The 19,414-nt window shown below is 37.6% G+C and overlaps 1 protein-coding gene across 7 annotated transcripts in view; it reads right to left on the reverse strand.

Moving 5' to 3' along the window:
* ARFIP1 (ARF interacting protein 1) overlaps nucleotides 1–19,414 on the reverse strand; it is a 123,737-nt gene that overhangs the window by 63,278 nt on the left and 41,045 nt on the right. For all 7 annotated transcript variants that reach the window (XM_082638138.1, XM_082638136.1, XM_082638139.1 and 4 more), the window contains 2 exons: nucleotides 17,855–17,956; nucleotides 1,045–1,153 (listed from right to left, as the gene is read on the reverse strand). In XM_082638138.1, coding sequence (XP_082494264.1) covers nucleotides 1,045–1,153; nucleotides 17,855–17,947 — 202 coding nt within the window. In that variant the 5' untranslated portion in view covers nucleotides 17,948–17,956. The remainder of the gene's footprint in view (nucleotides 1–1,044; nucleotides 1,154–17,854; nucleotides 17,957–19,414) is intronic.

Raw genomic sequence — 19,414 nt, forward strand, 5'->3', positions numbered from 1 at the left:
CCCCGGTCCGGGAAGATCCCACATGCTGCGGAGCAGCTGGGCCCGTGAGCCGTGGCCGCTGAGCCTGCGTGTCCAGAGCCTGTACTCCGCAGTGGGAGAGGCCACAACAGTGAGAGGCCCGCATAACGCAAAAAAAAAAAAAAAAAAAAAGACCAGCTTACAGAAGATTGGCCCTTGGCTGGCATCTAAGAACTTTAATTTTGGGGTGATTCCCTCCATTCCCAAAATGGTAAGACTTGCTCACTATGCCTAAACTGTTTATACAAACAATGTGGTTTACGCTTTCCTTCTGGGAGTCTGGAATCTGGGCACGTGCTCACAGACGGTGCCTATGTGAGCAAGCAACCTCCAGTAAAAACTCTGGGCACTGAGGCTCTAACTACCTTCCCTCGTTAGCAACATTTCACATTTGTTGTCACAGCTCTGCTGGGGGAATTAAGCATGTCCTGTGTGACCCAACCGGGAAAAGATCCTTGCAAGCTTATGCCCAGTTTCCCTAGACTTCGCCTCAGGCATTCTTTGCCTTTGCTAACTGTGCTCGGTATACTTTTGCTGTAATAATCATAGCCTAGAGTATGACTATAGACTGAGTCCTGTTAGTCCTCTTAGGAAATTACTGAATCTGAGGGTGGTCTTGGAGACCTCCTACACGTATAGTATAGTATGAGCATGTATAGTAAGAAAAATAAAAGTTTCATTTTCCTAATTGCTATGAAACAGGAAATATGTATTTATACAAATCAATATTGACCTATAAATTTTGTGGTTACCCCTAAAATAATTTAAATATGCATTCTTGACATAATTTTTGAGTTTTTATTTCAGTATTTTAAAACCAATTCTTAAGTAATAATCAGTACAATTATGCACATTGATCTATTTATACAGAGATGACTACTAAACAATTTTTAAATTATTTAAATTGAAGAGAAAAAGGATTATGTTTATAATCAGTGTTTTATCACGGAATTAAAGGGCTCAACCCTCATACTTTATTAATAAAGGCTCCACCCCAGCCATCTTTAAAAATAATGGGTTCCTTACCTTGAAATGCTCCTGCTTCAATAACCCCCTCTTTGGTACTTTCAAAGCCATGAGATGTGATTTGGGTTTCTGAGAGACCAAGTCCAGCTGGTAATGAACGCTTCAAATCCTTAGCAACATTCAAATAAAAGAGAAGATCTTGTAAAAAACCTCACATAACATTTCAGCATAACTATGTCCTTTTGATCCGCCTTAAACTATTTTTTCTCTCTCCTATGTAGTATTCCCTTATACTGTCACAGTGTTCTGTAATGATGTACAATCAGCAGCAAACTCAGCAAGATTTGCTATTAAGAGATACAGTGTATATCAAATACAAAATACTGTCATCATTTTAGAGCTAAGCATCAGGCAGATATTAAAATTCAATTTCAAATTTCTAATCCACTGATACGTCAGGAAAATCATTTTAAAGAGTAGAATTAAGATTAAAAAGTCAAGTCTAACATTAAAAAACTCACTGATGTCTAATATAATCATGATGAGCCTGGCTAATGTTCAGTCTAAACAAATCATTCATTTGCAAAATTAAACTTCCCTTTGATTTCCAGGTTAGCTAGGTTAACAGGGCTTCTCTCACTTCAGTCAGGGTGAGATAAAGGCTGAGGTAAAGAAAATTTCTTGTTATTTAGATTTATAATAAACCAACCTATAATATAAATTATATTAGCCAACCTAAGTGCAATTTAGCTTTTAATGGTAATAAATATAATATTTGACATTCAGTCTTATAGTAAAAGAAAAGAGAAAAGGCCACGAAACACAGATTTCCAATTAGAAGTCCTTTCTGTCCTCTGGCTTGGATATGAGGAATTACCCAATTTTCATAATCAGAGTCTATGAATGGACCCTACTGTTTTTTCACAATGACAAGTTAGCGATGCACTAAAAGATAAACGTCTTTGAAATCCTTTCTTAATACTCTATTCCACCACATACAATGTACAGTTATCATTTGAAACTCCTGCAGCCTTCACACTGGAACTCCCTATTCTGCTTACCCTGTTTTATTTTTCTCACAGCAGTTATCATGAAGTAGCTAGTAATAAATAAATAAATAATTTATTATATTCAATAAATATTTGTTGGATGAAAAAATAAATGAATTTGTTGAATAAACTAAAGGACTTATGACAACACCATATAGATTAAGAAGTTGATACAGCAATAGGCTTATTTTAAAATTTAATGAGTATTTGCTTTTTCTTACTATGTTAGACTTGCTGGGCAAAGAAAAAGATAACATAAGGTACAGTACTTGCCTCACTGGAGAGACAACATACACAAACATTAATATAAAAGTTGAACTTGGTGCCAAAGTAAAGACAATAAGTATCAGAGGAATTCACAATAGGGACTAAGTCCATGAAAATCGAATAGGAAAAGAGAAAGTACTGCTGGAGCTCTGGAACATAAAGGATTTATTGAATCAACATTTAATGAGCACCAAGTTATGAGAGCCACTCCTCTAGACACTACAGATAAGTACTGTAGGAAACAGATGGTCTCTGCCCATCAGACTCATGTGAGGTATAGGGGAAGGAGGAGATGGACAGTAAATAAATGTATCTCAGGTCATAGTAAGTGCTGTAGCAAGTACAGCTGATCCTTGAAAACCAGAGGTTTGAACTGTATCCCCTTATATGCCGATGTTTTTCAATAAATATGCTTGTACTACAGTACTACACGATCCGAGGTGGTTGACCCCTCAGACGCCGAATCGTGGGTAAGAAGGGCCAAAGGAAAAGGTACACAAAACTTTGACTGTGGGGAGGGTGGGCACCCACCCCATTGTTCAAGGGTAAACTGTAATAAATTGTAAGGGTGTTTGTTTATGTTTTTAAGGCAGGATAAGAGGGATACAGAGTGACAGGCCAAGGGTGCCACTTCAGATGGGATATTCAGGGAAGGTCTCTCTGAAGAGGTGAGATGTGGGCAGAATTCTGAACAAAATGAGGGAGTGAGCCATTTACATATGATCAGTTTGTCAATTTCTACAAAAAAACAGCCAGCTGGGATTTTGAGAGAGACTGTGTTGAATCTGATCACTTTAGGGAGACCCCCATCTTAACAAATGAAGTCTTCTGATCCGTGAACGTGAGATGTCCTTCCACTTACTAGATCTTTTTAACTTCTTTCCTCAATGTTGTATGGTTGTTAGGGTACAAGGTTTGCACATGTTCCTGAGTAGTTTCTTATGTTTGATGCTACTGTAAATGAAATTGTTTTCTTAAATTTATGTTTGGATTATTTATTCCTAGAGGATAGAAATAAAACTGAGCTTTGCATATTGCTCTTCTATCCTTCAACTATGCTGAACTTATTATTTTTAAAAGGTTTTTGTGTGTGTGGATTCCTCAGGATTTTCTACATACAAGGTTATGTTGTCTGCAAATAGAGATAGTTTTACCTCTTCGTTTCCAATCTGTATGCCTTTTATGTGTATAGTTATTCTTTACATCTTATACATATTGTATCAACACTCTTTTATATCCAATATTTGATAAAAACATTAAAAAAAGCGGTAAAACCAATGTACACTTAACACCTAGAGTTTTTCATTAGCAAGACCAAAAAGATCAAAGGCAGGCTTTTTGTTGGATAATCCAATGGAGATGATATGTCTACTCCAAAAGAGAAAACTAATTAACATTAGTTTTACCAGGGACATTTATTTGAATTGGCCTGTAAAAAAAAAAAAAAAAGAGTACCCACTCCAATGATTTGTAATAAGCAAAGCTTTGACATAATTTAAAAAAAATTTTAAGGATCTCACTGCTAATCATTATGAGGACAAACAAAAACTAATAAACATAAAATAAAAGCACAATAACATAATAGTAAATACAAGTAAGCTGAAAAATTGGTTCTTGCTTTCTTCACCCTAATTAGAGCTCCCCGTGAAATCACCTTTTGAATTTTGTATGGCAAACTTTAAAAATGTTTACCAACAGCAAAGACTCTAAAATCACTTTTTAAAGTTTGATAGTCTCATCAAGTATCAACTATTACTAGAAACATGAAAGACCTAGAAAGATATTTCAGATGGCCTCATTTGAATACTAGTTTCCTATCAATATTTAGTGGCTATGTGATCCTGGGTAAGTACTTAAAAACTTTCTAGCTCCTGTTAGCTCAGCTGTAAAAAGAGGATCAAAATTACCCCAGAGTACTATGACAATTAGACGAGAAAATATGGGCGAGATACCCGGTACATATTTTTAGGCACTCAGTTATTAAGTTGGCCATCCCTCTCCCCTACTACAATCATCTTTACAACTAATTAGTGTTATCACTAATAATTACAATAGCAAACATTTCTCGAGCACTTACTATGTGCCAGGGATTGTTCTAAGCACTTTATGTACAGGCAGTCTTCACTCTGCATGACAGTGCAAGATCAAGATCATAAAAATGACCAAGCAAGTAGAAACTGTGCAAAGTGGTTAATGGGAAAAACTGATTATTCCATGACCTTCAAAAATTCTTGTCAAAACGTTTAAAAACTCTTTCCTTTCTTATGTTGTTAAGTTAGCCTTCACTAAGTTCTTCTGGATCAAATCTAGAGTCTCTCAAACAGTGGCAGTGTCAACATGCCTGTGGGTCAGTTATTTCTTCCACAACTCCGTTTAGGTTTATTTTTCTTTTCGCCAGACTGCGGGGTACATGGATCTTAGTTCCCCTACCAGGGATTAAAACCACGCCCCCTGCAGTGGAATTTCGAAGTCTTACCCACTGGACCGCCAGCCAGGGAAGTCCCATTTAGGTTTTGTTGGGGTATTTTTTATTTTTAATACATTTATTTATTTATTTTTGGCTGTGCTGGGTCTTTGTTGCTGTGTGCAGGCTTTCTCTAGTTGCAGCGAACGGGGGCTACTCTTCGTTGCCGAGCGTGAGTTTCTCACTGCGGTCACTTCTCTTGTTGTAGAGCACGGGCTCTAGATGCACGGGCTTCAGTAGTTGTGGCACGTGGGCTCAGTAGTTGTGGCTTCTGGGCTCTAGAGCACAGGCTCAGTAGTTGTAGCACACGGGTTTAGTTGCTCCTCAGCATGTGGGATCTTCCTGGACCAAGGCTTGAACCCGTGTCCCCTGCTTTGGCAAGTGGATTCTTAACCACTGTGCCCCCAGGGAAGTCCCCCATTTAGGTTTTTTTTGGGGTGGGGCACTGAGTTTGGTCTTCGTTGCTGCATGCGGGCTTTCTCTAGTTGCAGCGAGCAGGGGCTACTTTTCGTTGAGGTGCGCGGGCTTCTCATTGTGGTGGTTTCTCGCAGAGCATGGGCTCTAGGCGCACGGGCTTCAGTAGTTGTGGCTCGCTGGCTCTAGAGCACAGGCTCAGTAGTTGTGGCGCACGGGCTTAGCTGTTCCGCGGCATGTGGGATCTTCCCAGACCAGGGCTCGAACCCATGTCTCCTGCATCGGCAGGCGGATTCTTAACCACTGCGCCACCAGGGAAGCCCCCCAACATACCCCGTTTAGGTTTGATTTGAATTTATGTTATCCCTTTTCATTTCTTCGCTGCACTTCTATCTTTGTTCACCCATTCCCTTTTGACTATCCACTCCTGTAAAATGCCACATGGGTTTATGACCAGGAGACAAGGTGATAACAGAACCACAGGATTTGCTGTCTGTGTGTGAAATGAATAACAGATACAGTGAGCAATTACCAAGAGGCTTTGAAAGTGACATGATTACTCAATAATCAGGATATGCATCGTCATTCACATGGTGGTCTTTGAAGTTAAGTGCTAGCAGTGAAGTTTGTACTTTACACACCTACAGTTAATGCACCGTGGTGACAGAAATCTGAGCTGTGTTGTCGGGGACAGATATTATTTAATGAAACCACGGTAACCAAAACTAATGCATTTTGGAACTATACAAAGCAAGAGCTGCCTACTATTGTCTCAGTCAGTAGTACTATCACTATTACTTTACAGATGAGAAAACAGGAACACAGAAAAAGGACTAAGCTTCAAGACACGCTATTAACTGTAATGTGTAGTAAATGTAAACAGACACAAACAGTTTGTTAGAGACTCAATTTAGTTTAGCTAGTATGTTTTCTTAAAAAATTATTTTAAAAATACCTTTTAAAAATCATTGCATAAGCTGCTCACTAGTTTAAACACACTAATGCAAATATATTCTCAACTTGTAATTTCCTACGGGTACAAAACAGATAACAACTTTCATTCCATTTCACTTATTTCCTAATGTCACGTAAAACCTCTTGTCACAGGACAACATCCTTTTCATCTGTGTACTGTTTTGGAGAGCACTTAGAATTAAAAAGAAAACACTCTTTACACTCAGTTTTATTTACTTCTTATTTTTAAACCAAATCTCTGAGTCTGTTCATTTTGCTGAATAAATGATCTTTACCTTCCCAGTTTATTTTTTAATATACGAATGTACTAAATCAATGGTTTCCAGTTTTAAATATTACTGACACTTTTATTCATATTTACATAAAACCAGATAATTTTTTCTCTCTAAAAGACAAATACATCACTTACAAAATAAATAACGTCAAAGCACCAAGATATTTCTTAAACTCTGTGAGTTTGGTTATTAAGGTCAATTATTTATAGAGTGGTTTCCCTGGATATTGCTTTGCTCCAAGTCTTGAAAGCTTTTTAGCTCTCCTTAAGGAAAAAAGTATCAAAGACATCTCTCAAAATATGAGGGTGAAAAACCATAAACAACATACAAATGGCAGAGAGGTCCAGGAGAGTTGTGTTTGCTGTATTCTTAGAACTTAATTGAAAGAACATTATTCACTTGAATCGTCTGTCCTGTCACAAAACACTGTGAATTCCCAGAAAAGAGATACAGTAGTAGTAGTTGGGAAGAGGGGAGCGAGTACAGGTTAAATAGGGAATTTGATGGATACGTCTCATTCCCTAAGTTTCTAAAAAGTTAAGGGATGCTTCCATCTTGTCATGCATGGCCTCTGGAAGAAATGACTTCTAGCTGTCTGAGGATATTACATTTCACTCAAACCCCTCCCAATGGTCTCCCAAGGGTCCTTTACTCAACAAACAAAAGTTCTTCTAGAAAAAAACCTCGTGTCCTTTATGTAAGACAGCTGTAAAATCTGAAAAACACTAAGGCCTTCCTTTGCTTAAACTCTTACTAATAGAAGGAGCCTAACCAAAAGTGGTACAAAGAGATCCATTCAGATTGTGAACAGAATTATCATTTTGATAGTGGTCTGGCAGTTAAGTTGCTGCAACACAAAATGATATGCGCTATGAGAGTGGAATGCATGACTTGTAAGAAAACACTCAGTATTTTCTGAGCTTGTTGACTGCTTTCTGTAAAATACACATTCTCTAAGCAATATAATTTAGCCTCATAGTTCACAACAACTTAAAAACGTATCTTTACATAACCCTTAAACTTTTAGTGTCTCAGTTGTAAGGTTGTGCCTAGCTTAGTAACTTTTAAAATATGTTACTGCATTTACTCCTAGTTTCCAGAATATATTTGAAAGACAACGAGCCCATTTATAACCAACAACGTAAAATCCCTAATTTGCATTTTTATGTCGCTCACATTCAACTCAACTTTTAAGACTTTGCAAAGTCATGCTTAACAATTGCACAATAAAATGGAATAAACCTGAAGTTAATTTTCTATTCAAGCTACTAGGATAATACTGGAGTATTTAACAGTTTTTAAAAATAAATCTTCAAACAATTAAAATAAAATATAATGCTTTTGGCAAAAAAGTTTCATGTATAGTTTAAGTTCTTTTCAGAGGATACAAGATAATACTTGTAGTTACAGCTTCCATAAAGCTGTGAAGAGATGCTCATTTTCAACCAAAATAACTTGCTTCCATTTGCATATTTTAACAGAGGTAAGAATAAGAATGAGGTTAAAAATGTAACTTTATAATTTAGCATAGTAATCTACTTTTGAACTGAAGTTAGTGCAAAATTAACAATTAAAGAACACCAAATGTTCAGCAAATTTGCTTTAAAATACACATGCTTTGGGGATTCCCTGGTGGCACAGTGGTTAAGAATCCCATCTGTCAATGCAGGGGACATGGGCTTGAGTCCTGGTCCGGGAAGATCCGACATGCCACGGAGCGACTAAGCCCGTGCGCCACAACTACTGAGCCGGCGCTCTAGAGCCTGCGTGCTACAACTACTGAGCCTGTGTGCCACAACTACTGAAGCCCACGTGCCTAGAGCCCGTGCTCCACAACAAGAGAAGCCACCGGAATGAGAAGCCCGCCCACCGCAATGAAGAGTAGCCCCCACTCGCTGCAACTAAAAGAAAGCCCGCGCGCAGCAATGAGGACCCAACGCAGCCAAAAATAAAATTAATTAATTAATAAAGAGAAAATACACATGCTCAATAAGATGCACAACACTACAGTATATAAGCAGAACTAGAGATTTTAAGCTTGGTGCTTTGTGACCACCTAGAGGGGTGGGATAGGGAGGGAGGGAGGGAGACACAAGAGGGAGGAGATACGGGGATATATGTATAGCTGATTCACTTTGTTATAAAGCAGAAACTAACACACCACTGTAAAGCAATTATACTCCAATATAGATGTTAAAAAAAAAAAAGAACTAGAGATTCATTAATGAATTCTCCCCTTTTACTCAGAGAGAGGAGGAGAAATCTTTTAAAAAGGAGGAATTCCCAGGTTTCCCTGGTGGCGCAGTGGTTGAGAGTCCGCCTGCCGATGCAGGGGACACGGGTTCGTGCCCCGGTCTGGGAAGATCCCACATGCCGCGGAGCGGCTGGGCCCGTGAGCCATGGCCGCTGAGCCTGCGCGTCCGGAGCCTGTGCTCCGCAGCGGGAGAGGCCACAGCAGTGAGAGGCCCGCGTACGGCAAAAAAAAAAAAAAAAAAAAAGGAGGAATTCGCAAAGCATGCATTGTAACCACCAACCATCTGCAAGGATTCTCCAAGCATTCCACAAACTACACGAACTCTCTTCTCCCTAGTTTCCTTACACTATATTTTCCCAGTTTTCCTCCTATCTGCATCTTTAAAAATGGCTTGGTGTTCTTTCCTGGCTCTAGTTTCCCTACAAGAGCAAAGTCCGAAGTCTCACTTCCCTTCTTCCCAGGGTGACCTGTCTCCCTTGTCTCTAGTCTTGTCAGCCCTGAAGTTCATTCTTTGTACAGCAGGCGGAGACAACTTTCTAAAATGAGAATGTGATGAGGCACTTGAGTTTTTACTCATTTAGTGGTCCTCCACTGCTTTTTAGGTGAAGTCCAAACTCCTCCACACGATTTTGAGGTTTTACAGGACCTTGGCCCTACTTACCCTCCAACCTCATTTCTCACACATCTGCCCCCACGTTCCCCACTCCAACAATAGTGAATTTTCAATTCTATGGTCTCGCACCTTTTTCAGGTCTTTCTAGTTGCCTCTGATGGGACCATTCTTTACTCTTCCTCATCGGGTTGGCTCATCCTTTAGATTCAGCTTGGATAGCACTTCCTCAGGTAATCTTCCCATACTTGTTCGTACCCGTTATCAGCCCATGCTATACCGGGCTTAGCATATCACTTCTCACACAGCATTGACATTATTTGTCTACATTCTCTCTCCTGAAGACGGTAAGCTCCCTAAGACCATCTATTTTGTTCTTCTTTGGTACTCCTAGTATTTAGCAGATATAATACTAACAATTCATTTAATTTTCTCAATTTAAACACCTTCTCTCATTCTTCAAAATGGATAAAACCTTCCATAGCATTTACACAATATAATTTTAAAAGAAACAAATTGAAAATTTTATGTTAAATATTCTATAAACTTTGGTAATTTAAAACCCCTTTTGTTGTTTTAACAGTTAGCTGCTTATAAGGAGTCTCTGCCAGAAGCAAAGCTGTTATTCAACAGACCTCCACATTCCTAATTCTGCTGTAAACATATTGCAACATCCTTAACCTCCTCACGGTGGCCTCTCTGACACTCTACAATTATCTTGAGTCAAAGTGGACTATTCTCTAACATTGCTTATCAAGCGGGTAGAGGGAGGGTCAGCATTTTCTCAGCTCTCCACTTCCTAACTACCAGTTCTCAAACTTTGGCTTGGGTAAGAATCACCTGAGAAAACTACTAAAAATGCAGGTTCTTCTTAGCTGCCTATTGTAATTCTGGTTAAGTTGAAGTGTGGAGCCCAGGAGTCAGAATTTCAAACAAGTAAGTGAGGTGACTCTGATGTAGGTAACCCTCTGTCGACACTCTGAGGAACTCTGCCGTAGTGTGCAGTGCTGACTCCCACCCCTCACTGCCCTTGCGGGCCGCCCCACCTACCGACCCTCAGTCACCCACCTTCTTTCCGGTCAGTCCCCTCAATAATGAGGGCTTTGGCATATCCAGGTCTTCTGCTCTATCCCCAACTTTTGCCATTATCCTGGGTGTTCCCAACATTTTGCATGTCATTGGGCACGCTTTCAGGGAATGACTCTATGTTCAGTTTGCAATTACTTCCAAAGTGATATGTAAGGTGTCTAAGCTGAGGTTTTTTTTTTTTTTTTTTTTTGCGGTACGCGGGCCTCTCGCTGTCGTGGCCTCTCCCGTTGTGGAGCACAGGCTCCATACGCGCAGGCTCAGCGGCCATGGCTCACGGGCCCAGCCGCTCCGTGGCATGTGGGATCTTCCCGGACCAGGGCACGAACCCGTGTCCCCTGCATCGGCAGGCGGACTCTCAACCACTGCGCCGCCAGGGAAGCCCTAAGCTGAGTTTTACAGCTCTTAAAAAACATACTCTACTAATGGCACGGTATGTAGTCTGTTGCTTTATTTTTTTTAAATACAAACTGTGAAATACTTAAAATGAAATAAAATCTATTGCATGAGCCTGCCTACCTATGTTGACGCAGAATGATGGGTTGTAGTAATAACCATCTGTAAAGATGTATGATTTTTTCCCCCTCAGTATGCTTGTAGGAAGCCTAAGGTTGGTAGTTTCATTCAGATTTGGTGATCTGTAGTTGGACAAGGGGCCAAAAGAGTGTGACGGCAGATAAAAGATATATTCAACTAATACAGTACATCCCAACCTACATTTTAGTCTCAGATTTCATTAACTTCTTCATCTCTAATGCCTTTCACCTTTCATGCCCAATTCTACTTAAGCAACTGGAACTCCCATGGCCACTCTTTGGATCTTGTCACAGCTCAGGAAGCAACACTTCTGGAATCTTAAATCTAATAACTTATTTTACGATCACAATCTCCTCCCATATCTGTTACTCCAGTTGATCAAGACAGCAAATCTCCTGACTTACCTATTTTCGTCATTTTATCAACACACACACACAATCTCAATCTCATTTCTCTCTCTCTCTCTCCCCAGTTCCCTTGCATTCACTCAACAAACATTTAACAAGAACTTAAAGCATCACTATCTTCTGGCAGTTTACTGTCTATTCTCTTGGTTCCACCCCAATCCCTGCATCTTAGACTAAAGTCTAGATTCTAAGTAGTACTGAAGTTAAGATGTACCAATTTGCATCAAGGAAATGCTGAATTCATTCAAAGACTATCACTATGGAAATGTTTGTATATAACTACATTCAAAACAATTTCTCCTAAATAGTAAAACAGTTATCCATGATAGCATTTGTTTATAAAGGTGCAATCTAAAAACTATAATTAAGATACATATGGCTTCATCTTTTCATTAAAAATTATACTTATTCACAATTTTCAACAGGAATATGAATCCAGAGTTAATTTAATAGATGTATATATAATAAACATATATTTTAAAACTTAATTTGTGGTAATAGTACTAATAATATATTCTATACTTAAAATAAGTAAATATTAAAATGAATTTAGATTTGCATGGATTAAACAACCCCTGAAAAACATTTGCCATACCTTTAAAAGGATCTAAGATATACATCCGGTAAAAACTGGCCTTAGGAAAAAGCCCTCATCAAATCAATGCTGCCAATGACAGAGCTACTGAATTTTTCAGACAATGCAGAAGCATTATATTGTATCACCATATAGTATGGGGAAAAACTGTCATCAGATGCTACTCAAACTCTAGGATAGGATGGCTGAAGTAGAAATTATGTTAAATTTAAGTCATAATGAAACTCATTCTTTCACTGAACAACTACTGTGAACCATAAGCTGTGCAGTGCGCACATACCGTCTCTGCCCTAAACAGAGTGATTCCAAGCTCTTGGGAAAAGCAGATAAATAAATGGACAGTTACGACATCAAGGTGAGGAGAGGAAATATGTTCTAAAAAGGGTTCTTATAATTTCTATTCTTATATTCTTTCCCAAGTCTTCTTTAGACTGCTGAAGTATGTTATCCAGCCTAATAAGTAAAGGGGAATGGAGAAACTACTTAGTTTAACAAAAGAATTAAAGAGTAACAGAAAAATGACAGTAAGAACTTTCAAAACAATAAAACTTCCAACAACTACAACAATGATGACCGTGATGCACGTGGAAAATTAAGGGCAAAAGATGTGTCAAGTCTAAGAGTATGATATCTCTTCCTGTTGTGCCACAGACGTCTAGAAACCGTGTTTCTAGTCCTGGTTCTAACGTTTGTTCATTCATTCACTGAACACTTAATGAAAGCCTGATTATCTATTATGTGCCAGCAATGCTGCCAGGCCCTGGACATAAGGTAATGCATGAGCATTCTTGCCCACACTGTACTTACGGTCAATCACATAGGCTTTTGGTACAGCAAGTTAATATGGGTAATTCCATCACAACCTCAGGGCCCCTTTTCCTCAGTTGTAAAATAAAGTAGTGAGACACAGGGATCTTCAAGGTATTCCTACTGGGCTAAAATCCTGTGATTTAACTCAAAACTTGTAGATCAGGAGTATTTAAAACACAGGGAACCTAAGGATCCACCTGCAAGGTTCAAGGGATCCTAAACTCCTTCAAATTTAACACAAGATTTGGTAGCTTTGTGTATATACAGGTTTTTCTAGAGAAAAGGTCTATAGCTGGAAAAACCTAAATTATGAATTTTAGTTTGGGGCCTACCACAGGAAAAGGTTTATTTTAGCTATATTTACTAAGGTAATTTTTCTAAATCTGCCAAATATAACTTAATTCACAAGAAGTTTCAACTTAATTCACAAGGAGCTAATATTCACTTCTTTAACTCATGGTACAAATTGCACATTTCTAATCTAATATTTTGACCAGCACTATAACAGAATAAATTATAAATAATATGTGGTTTATAAGTAAAAGAGTAATTTGTATTCTTTAGAGATTAAACTTTACTACTCTTTAAAAACTAACAATTACTTTTTATTTAGAAGCAAAAATATTTTTGCTGTAAAGAACTGCAATAATACTAAGATTATTATCCTATCCTCTCTACATATAGCTGTTGCCCCTCATCTTAATAAAAAAAGTAACAAACCTTGAAACATTAACACATGTTAAGCTGCTGCCAGGGAATTTCTAGGACAAATTCTCCCATTACATTCTCTATTTCAATGTGAATGTTGAGTTAAAGTCCACCAGAGCCTCTCATAGTAGGAGACTAAGAAGGGAAATTAAATGAAAAATGAAACATCGGCAGTGAGACACAGAAAGGAGAACAGAATCATTTACAATTTCACTGCCTGGGCCACAGTGACGCCAACTGGCCAGCCAAGTTATGACAACTTAATAAGCCATCATCTTAATTTCATACAAGACTTTATAATTTTTAAAGTGTATCATGCAGTATGCATTAAATAAAAGCCATTATATGATTTTATTTTATTTCATTTTTTCAATATTTTTTATTGAAGTATAGTTGATTTACAATGTTGTGTATTGTATGATTTTAAACATCAAATATGTATAAAAGATGTATATTAGTAAAATACCCTTAGTTATGAGCTAGTTTCTCATGAAATCTCTTTACTAGTCTATATAATGCTAAGCAGTACGTTATTCACAATTTCCTTGTGAACTTTTATCTATATTAAAAGAGAAATATGAATATGACGTTAAATACAATTTCCCTTTTATTGCTCAGGAAAATAAAGGGGTATGCCAAAATGTAGGTAAATATATGCCTAACAGTCTTCAGTGTAATTTATTTAAAAGAGTCAAAAGATGCTTTTGAAATACTGTTTTCACTCATAGTAAAAGGGATCACATAGCCAAGTTTTATTTTAAAGAATGTTAAATATGTAAGAGACTCTCGTGATATATATTGTTCATAAGAGCAGCTACAAAGAGAAACAACTTTTATGATGTTGAATTTCTTTAGGGAGGTAAAGTGGGGTGTACTGTTTGAAGTGGATTATTGCTTCTAAGGAGTCTTGCCTACTGGTAAAGTTCACATCCAGTAAGAGGAGAGCTCAGGACAACATTTCCTTTTTTCCTTCTTTACCCACCCCCCATAGAAAATGAAATAACATTACAGGGGAATCTCCAGAAAGAGAATTAAACATTAAATAAGAAGTAAACTTACAAAGCAGCAAGTTAACTGGCTTTGACTGCCTAAGCAAAGAACTTATACAGATATATAATGATTTATATTCACTTCACTCTAATAAGACTCTATTCTAAAGTTAAAATTTGAAAGGATTAAAAATAACTTTTCAGTACTACTCAAAGGCAATAAAGGTTCTTAACTAAAGCCTCATGAATAGGTTTAAGGTACAAAGCAACCCTGCAGAAGAATGAAGCTGGCGGAATTAACTACTAGGTATCACGGTTGAAGCTAGTATTTGCTCCAGACTTAATTACTCTAATAAGTAAGTAGGTAAGATAGTGTGGTATTATTGCAAGGATAGACAAAAAGGCCAAGAAATAAAACAGCCCAGTAGCAGAGCCACACATATACGATCACCTGATTAACAGCAATGGCCCCTATGTGGAGAAAGGATAGTTTTTTCAACAAATGATGAAAATCACATGCATATGAGAAAAGAAAATGAAACTTGACTCCTACATCATGCCATACACAAAATTCAAGGTGAATCACAGACCTATGTGTAAGAAGTAAAACAGTAAAACTTTTAGAAGAAGATAGAGTATCTTCATGATACTGGGATAGGCAAAGATTTCTAAGAAGGGTCACAAAAATCATTAAAGGGAAAGAAACACTAATAAATTGGACTTCATTAAAATTAACTTTTGCTCATCTAAAGATACCATTAATAGAGTACAAAAGCAAGTTACAGACTGGAGGTAAACATCTGCAATACACATATCCATACAAATGACTTATACCCAGAACATATAAAGAACTCCTACAAATGAATTAGAAAAAGGCATATACTTAATAGAAAAATGGGCAAAGGACTTGAAAAGATACTTCATAAAAGATAATATTCAAATGGTCAATAATAGTCTGAAAATATGCTCAATATCATTAGTTATCAGGGAGATGCATGTTAAAACCACAATAAGATAACCATTATGATTCTATCAGAATGGCTAAGATTTTAAAGTATGACAATACCAAAAATTGGTAATGATGTGGAATAACTACAATACTTATTCACTGCTGTGAGGATTGTCAGCTGGTTTGATCACTCGGCAAACTAGGTGACAATACCTACCAAACCCAAACATCATCATGACTTGGCAATTTCACTCAGGGTATATACTCAACAGAAATAGGTGATTATGTACACCAAAAGACCTGTATAATAATGGTCACAGCAGCTTTATTCATAATAGGCACAGGCTGGAAACAACCTAGGTATCCATCAACTGAAGAATGGATATACAAATCGTGGTGTATTGACACAATGGAAAACTATATTACAATGAAAAAGAATTAAATACTGCCAAAGCAACAACAACATTATAGACATAATGTTGAGTGAAAGCCAGTCAGAAAAGAGTACACACTGTATGATTCCATTTATATGCAGTTCAGGAAGAATCAAAAGCAATCAATGACCACAGAATTATAGCAGTAATTACCCTGGAAGGGAGGGAGGTATATTGCTTAGAACAGGGCAAGAGGGAGCCAGGTAAGGCAGGACCTCAAAATGTTCTACTTCTTGATGTGGGTAGTGGTTCTGTTGAGCTTTACACTTAAAATATTTGTGCTTTTTACTATGTATAAGCTATAGCTCAAAAAAAAAAAAAAAAAAAGAACAGGCTTAAGGCTTAAGATGGAAGATGGCAGGTGGATCCCCAGAATAATGCAGCCTTTTGTATGTGTTGCATTTTTCTCAAAGGTTTCATTAGACTGTCTATTAGAGTGTCAACTCCCTGGTGGCAGGTATTTCTGTCATTTTTGTTGTGGTGATATCCCCAGTGCCTGGTATACAACAGACATTCAATAAATGTTTGCGTAATAAATTCACAAAAAGGAGCTGTTACCAAAAATAAGATGAAGCAATCATTAACTAAAATCCTGGTATAACAAATTATTTGAATTAATAGAAGTTTATAAAGTAACTGGTAGACTGTCTAATGATGGTAACTTGAGTCTCCTCAATATCCAAGTGTGTCTTAGTGTTTTCAAATACCAGAAAGTGAAAATTTCCTTTGAGCGCTCAGAATTTAAGTCTTTCTTCTGTCAGTCACCCTATATTGGGCCATGGATGCTTAGAAACCGAGTTAAAACACTTGCAATTAAAATAGACATATCCCAAACTTGAAAACACATTTGTTTCTTCCAAAGGACTGCTGAGTCAAAAATAAGTGAAATTCAGTGGAATTTTCTAAAAATCCATTAAAATGATCTATCTAAAACAGTGGTTTTCAACCAGAGGCAAGTTCTCCCCTACCCTTGACATCTGGCAACATCTGGAGACATTTTTGCTCGTCACAACTGGAGGGTGCCACTGGATCCTCCACTAAGGAATTGACCTGGCCCAGAATGTAGACAATGCTGAGAATGAGAAACCCTGATCTAAAATATCACCTTCTGTTAAACTAAAATAAAGAATTTTATTCTGAAAACGTACGAAGTAAAAAGAGTCCTATTTACGCTGTAAAATAATTCACGTATCTTTCAACCAATACTTTTTCAAGAATATGAAACTATATTTTTAAAGTTATTTAAAGTTGTACACATGTATCAAATGTCATAAAAAGGGAGGTTTAATTCAAGTATCTCCAGAAATGAGAACCATCATTACCATTTCTAGGACTGTATTAGGCATATAACTTCTTTAAATCTCATTTAATATTCATATGCCCATGAAAATGAGATCGCACTTAAAGAGGTTAGAAAACAGCAACTAGAAGAGATTAAGTGAGTATCTGCCCAGGGTTACACTGCCAGGAGTGGCACAGCTGAAATGTGAACCCGTGTTATCTCTAAACCCATGATGCTTCCATTAAAATGCATTAAATGTCAATGTCAAATGCGCAGCAGATCAAAATCAAACACACCCCAGGTTTCATTTTCCACTGAGTCAAATATGCCATTTTAGAAAGTAACGGCAAAGTCACGAGAAGCCTACTGAGGAATTGTGGACTAAGGAATTCTGTACTCAGAAAAGAGATAAGATAGTACCAGTTCTTTAAAGGCTAATCTATAGTTAATATTTTTTCTTATCACAAGTAAAATGAAGTCATTTTCTATAAAGTTATATGCCAAAATCATCAGATATACTCTTGTTCTGGTCATGTAATAAAATTGCAGACAGTAACATCAAAACCTAAGTGCTTTACTGGCCTGGAGCTTAATCTTGACAAATCACTAACATGACCCACCTAGTCATTCCTCCGTAATAACACTGGATTCCTGGCATTTCAGCCAATCTAAGAGCATATTCCTATATTAAACTCTATTACTTTTGTCTCAGCTTTAAGGGCTTATCATGGTTCTTTGTGTTAAGAGACAGAAAAGTGTTCTTACCCTATTAAAGCCATGTTCATGAGAGTCATCAACTTCTCCATTACTAGTCACTGGAATTTCTGCTGCTGAATTTTTTGGAGATTCTTGAGCCATAGTAGACTCCTAAAAAAAGGAGGAAAGAAATAGTCATAAATAACACCAAATCATAAAAGGCAAATATTCAAAAGACTATATTCATGTTTATAGCACTTAAAAGCCACCATTATAGCCCTTTTTAAAAATAATTACAACCGGGCTTCCCCAGTGGCGCAGGGGTTGAGAGTCTGCCTGCCGATGCAGGGGACACAGGTTCGTGCCCCGGTCCGGGAAGATCCCACATGCCGCGGAGTGGCTGGGCCCATGAGCCATGGCCGCTGAGCCTGCACGTCCAGAGCCTGTGCTCCGCAATGGGAGAGCCCACAACAGTGAGAGGCCTGCGTACCGCAAAAAAAAAAAAAAATTACAACCTACCTAATCCTTATGAAATAAACATGATACCAATATAATAAAAAACACATCTGGACTTTAAAACTGCATTCAACTTAGATTTCTTGATCTTATTGTAGGTATCAGGGGGCAATATCCTTACCTTGTAAATAGTACAAATGACACAAAAATCAAAAAATGCAAATAATGTCTTAGTGTTATTGAAAATAGTTTTGACTTTACAGGCTGCCTGAAAGATTCTTGGATCTACAGATCACACTTTTTTTTTTTTTTCATCTTTATTGGAGTATAATTGCTTAACGATGGTGTGTTAGTTTCTGCTGTATAACAAAATGAATCAGTGATACATATACATATGTTCCCATATCCCCTCCCTCTTGCGTCTCCCACCCTCCCTATCCCACCCCTCCAGGCGGTCACAAAGCATGGAGCTATCTCCCTGTGCTATTCGACTGCTTCCCACTAGCTATCTACCTTACGTTTGGTAATGTATATAGGTCCATGCCTCTCTTTCGTTTTGTCACAGCTTACCCTTCCCCCTCCCCATATCCTCAAGTCCATTTACAGACCACACTTTGAAAAACACTGGTATAGACAAATTTAACCAACATTTAGTGAAATTTGTTACGTGCAAGGCACTCTACTAGATTCTAGAGAATATTAAAAAAAAAAAAGATAAGATAGGCACTGCTCTGGGGGCAAGTACCACTGACTCACTTTGGGAGACTGACTGGACTCTTCAGTAAATACCTAGAACAGTAAGTATCTGCCCCTCTTTTGGATCCTCTAAAACCAAACCTTTTGGAATAGTTATAGATTGCATAAATCCTACAGTCTTCCTAGGCCAGATTTCTATTTCCTGGCAGCTCTAGAAATGTTCTGCTTCCCATAGATCCACATTTATATTACACTTCTACGCCTTATACAAACCTCTTTTTCTTTACCATGACAAATTTTATACATAGTAATGTTTCTAATGTCTGACACAAAATTTAATAGACTACCTCTACATCTTTGTATTCCCAGGGCAACAGAATACAAATCTAAACAAATAAATGATACATTCCCTTTCAGTAAAGTCAGGTCCTTGAGGACAGAGACAGTCATAGACATCTCTGTATCATTAGAGATTAG

Source organism: Mesoplodon mirus, assembly GCF_964341445.2.
Source record: "Mesoplodon mirus genome assembly, chromosome: 2".
NCBI lineage: Eukaryota > Metazoa > Chordata > Mammalia > Artiodactyla > Ziphiidae > Mesoplodon > Mesoplodon mirus.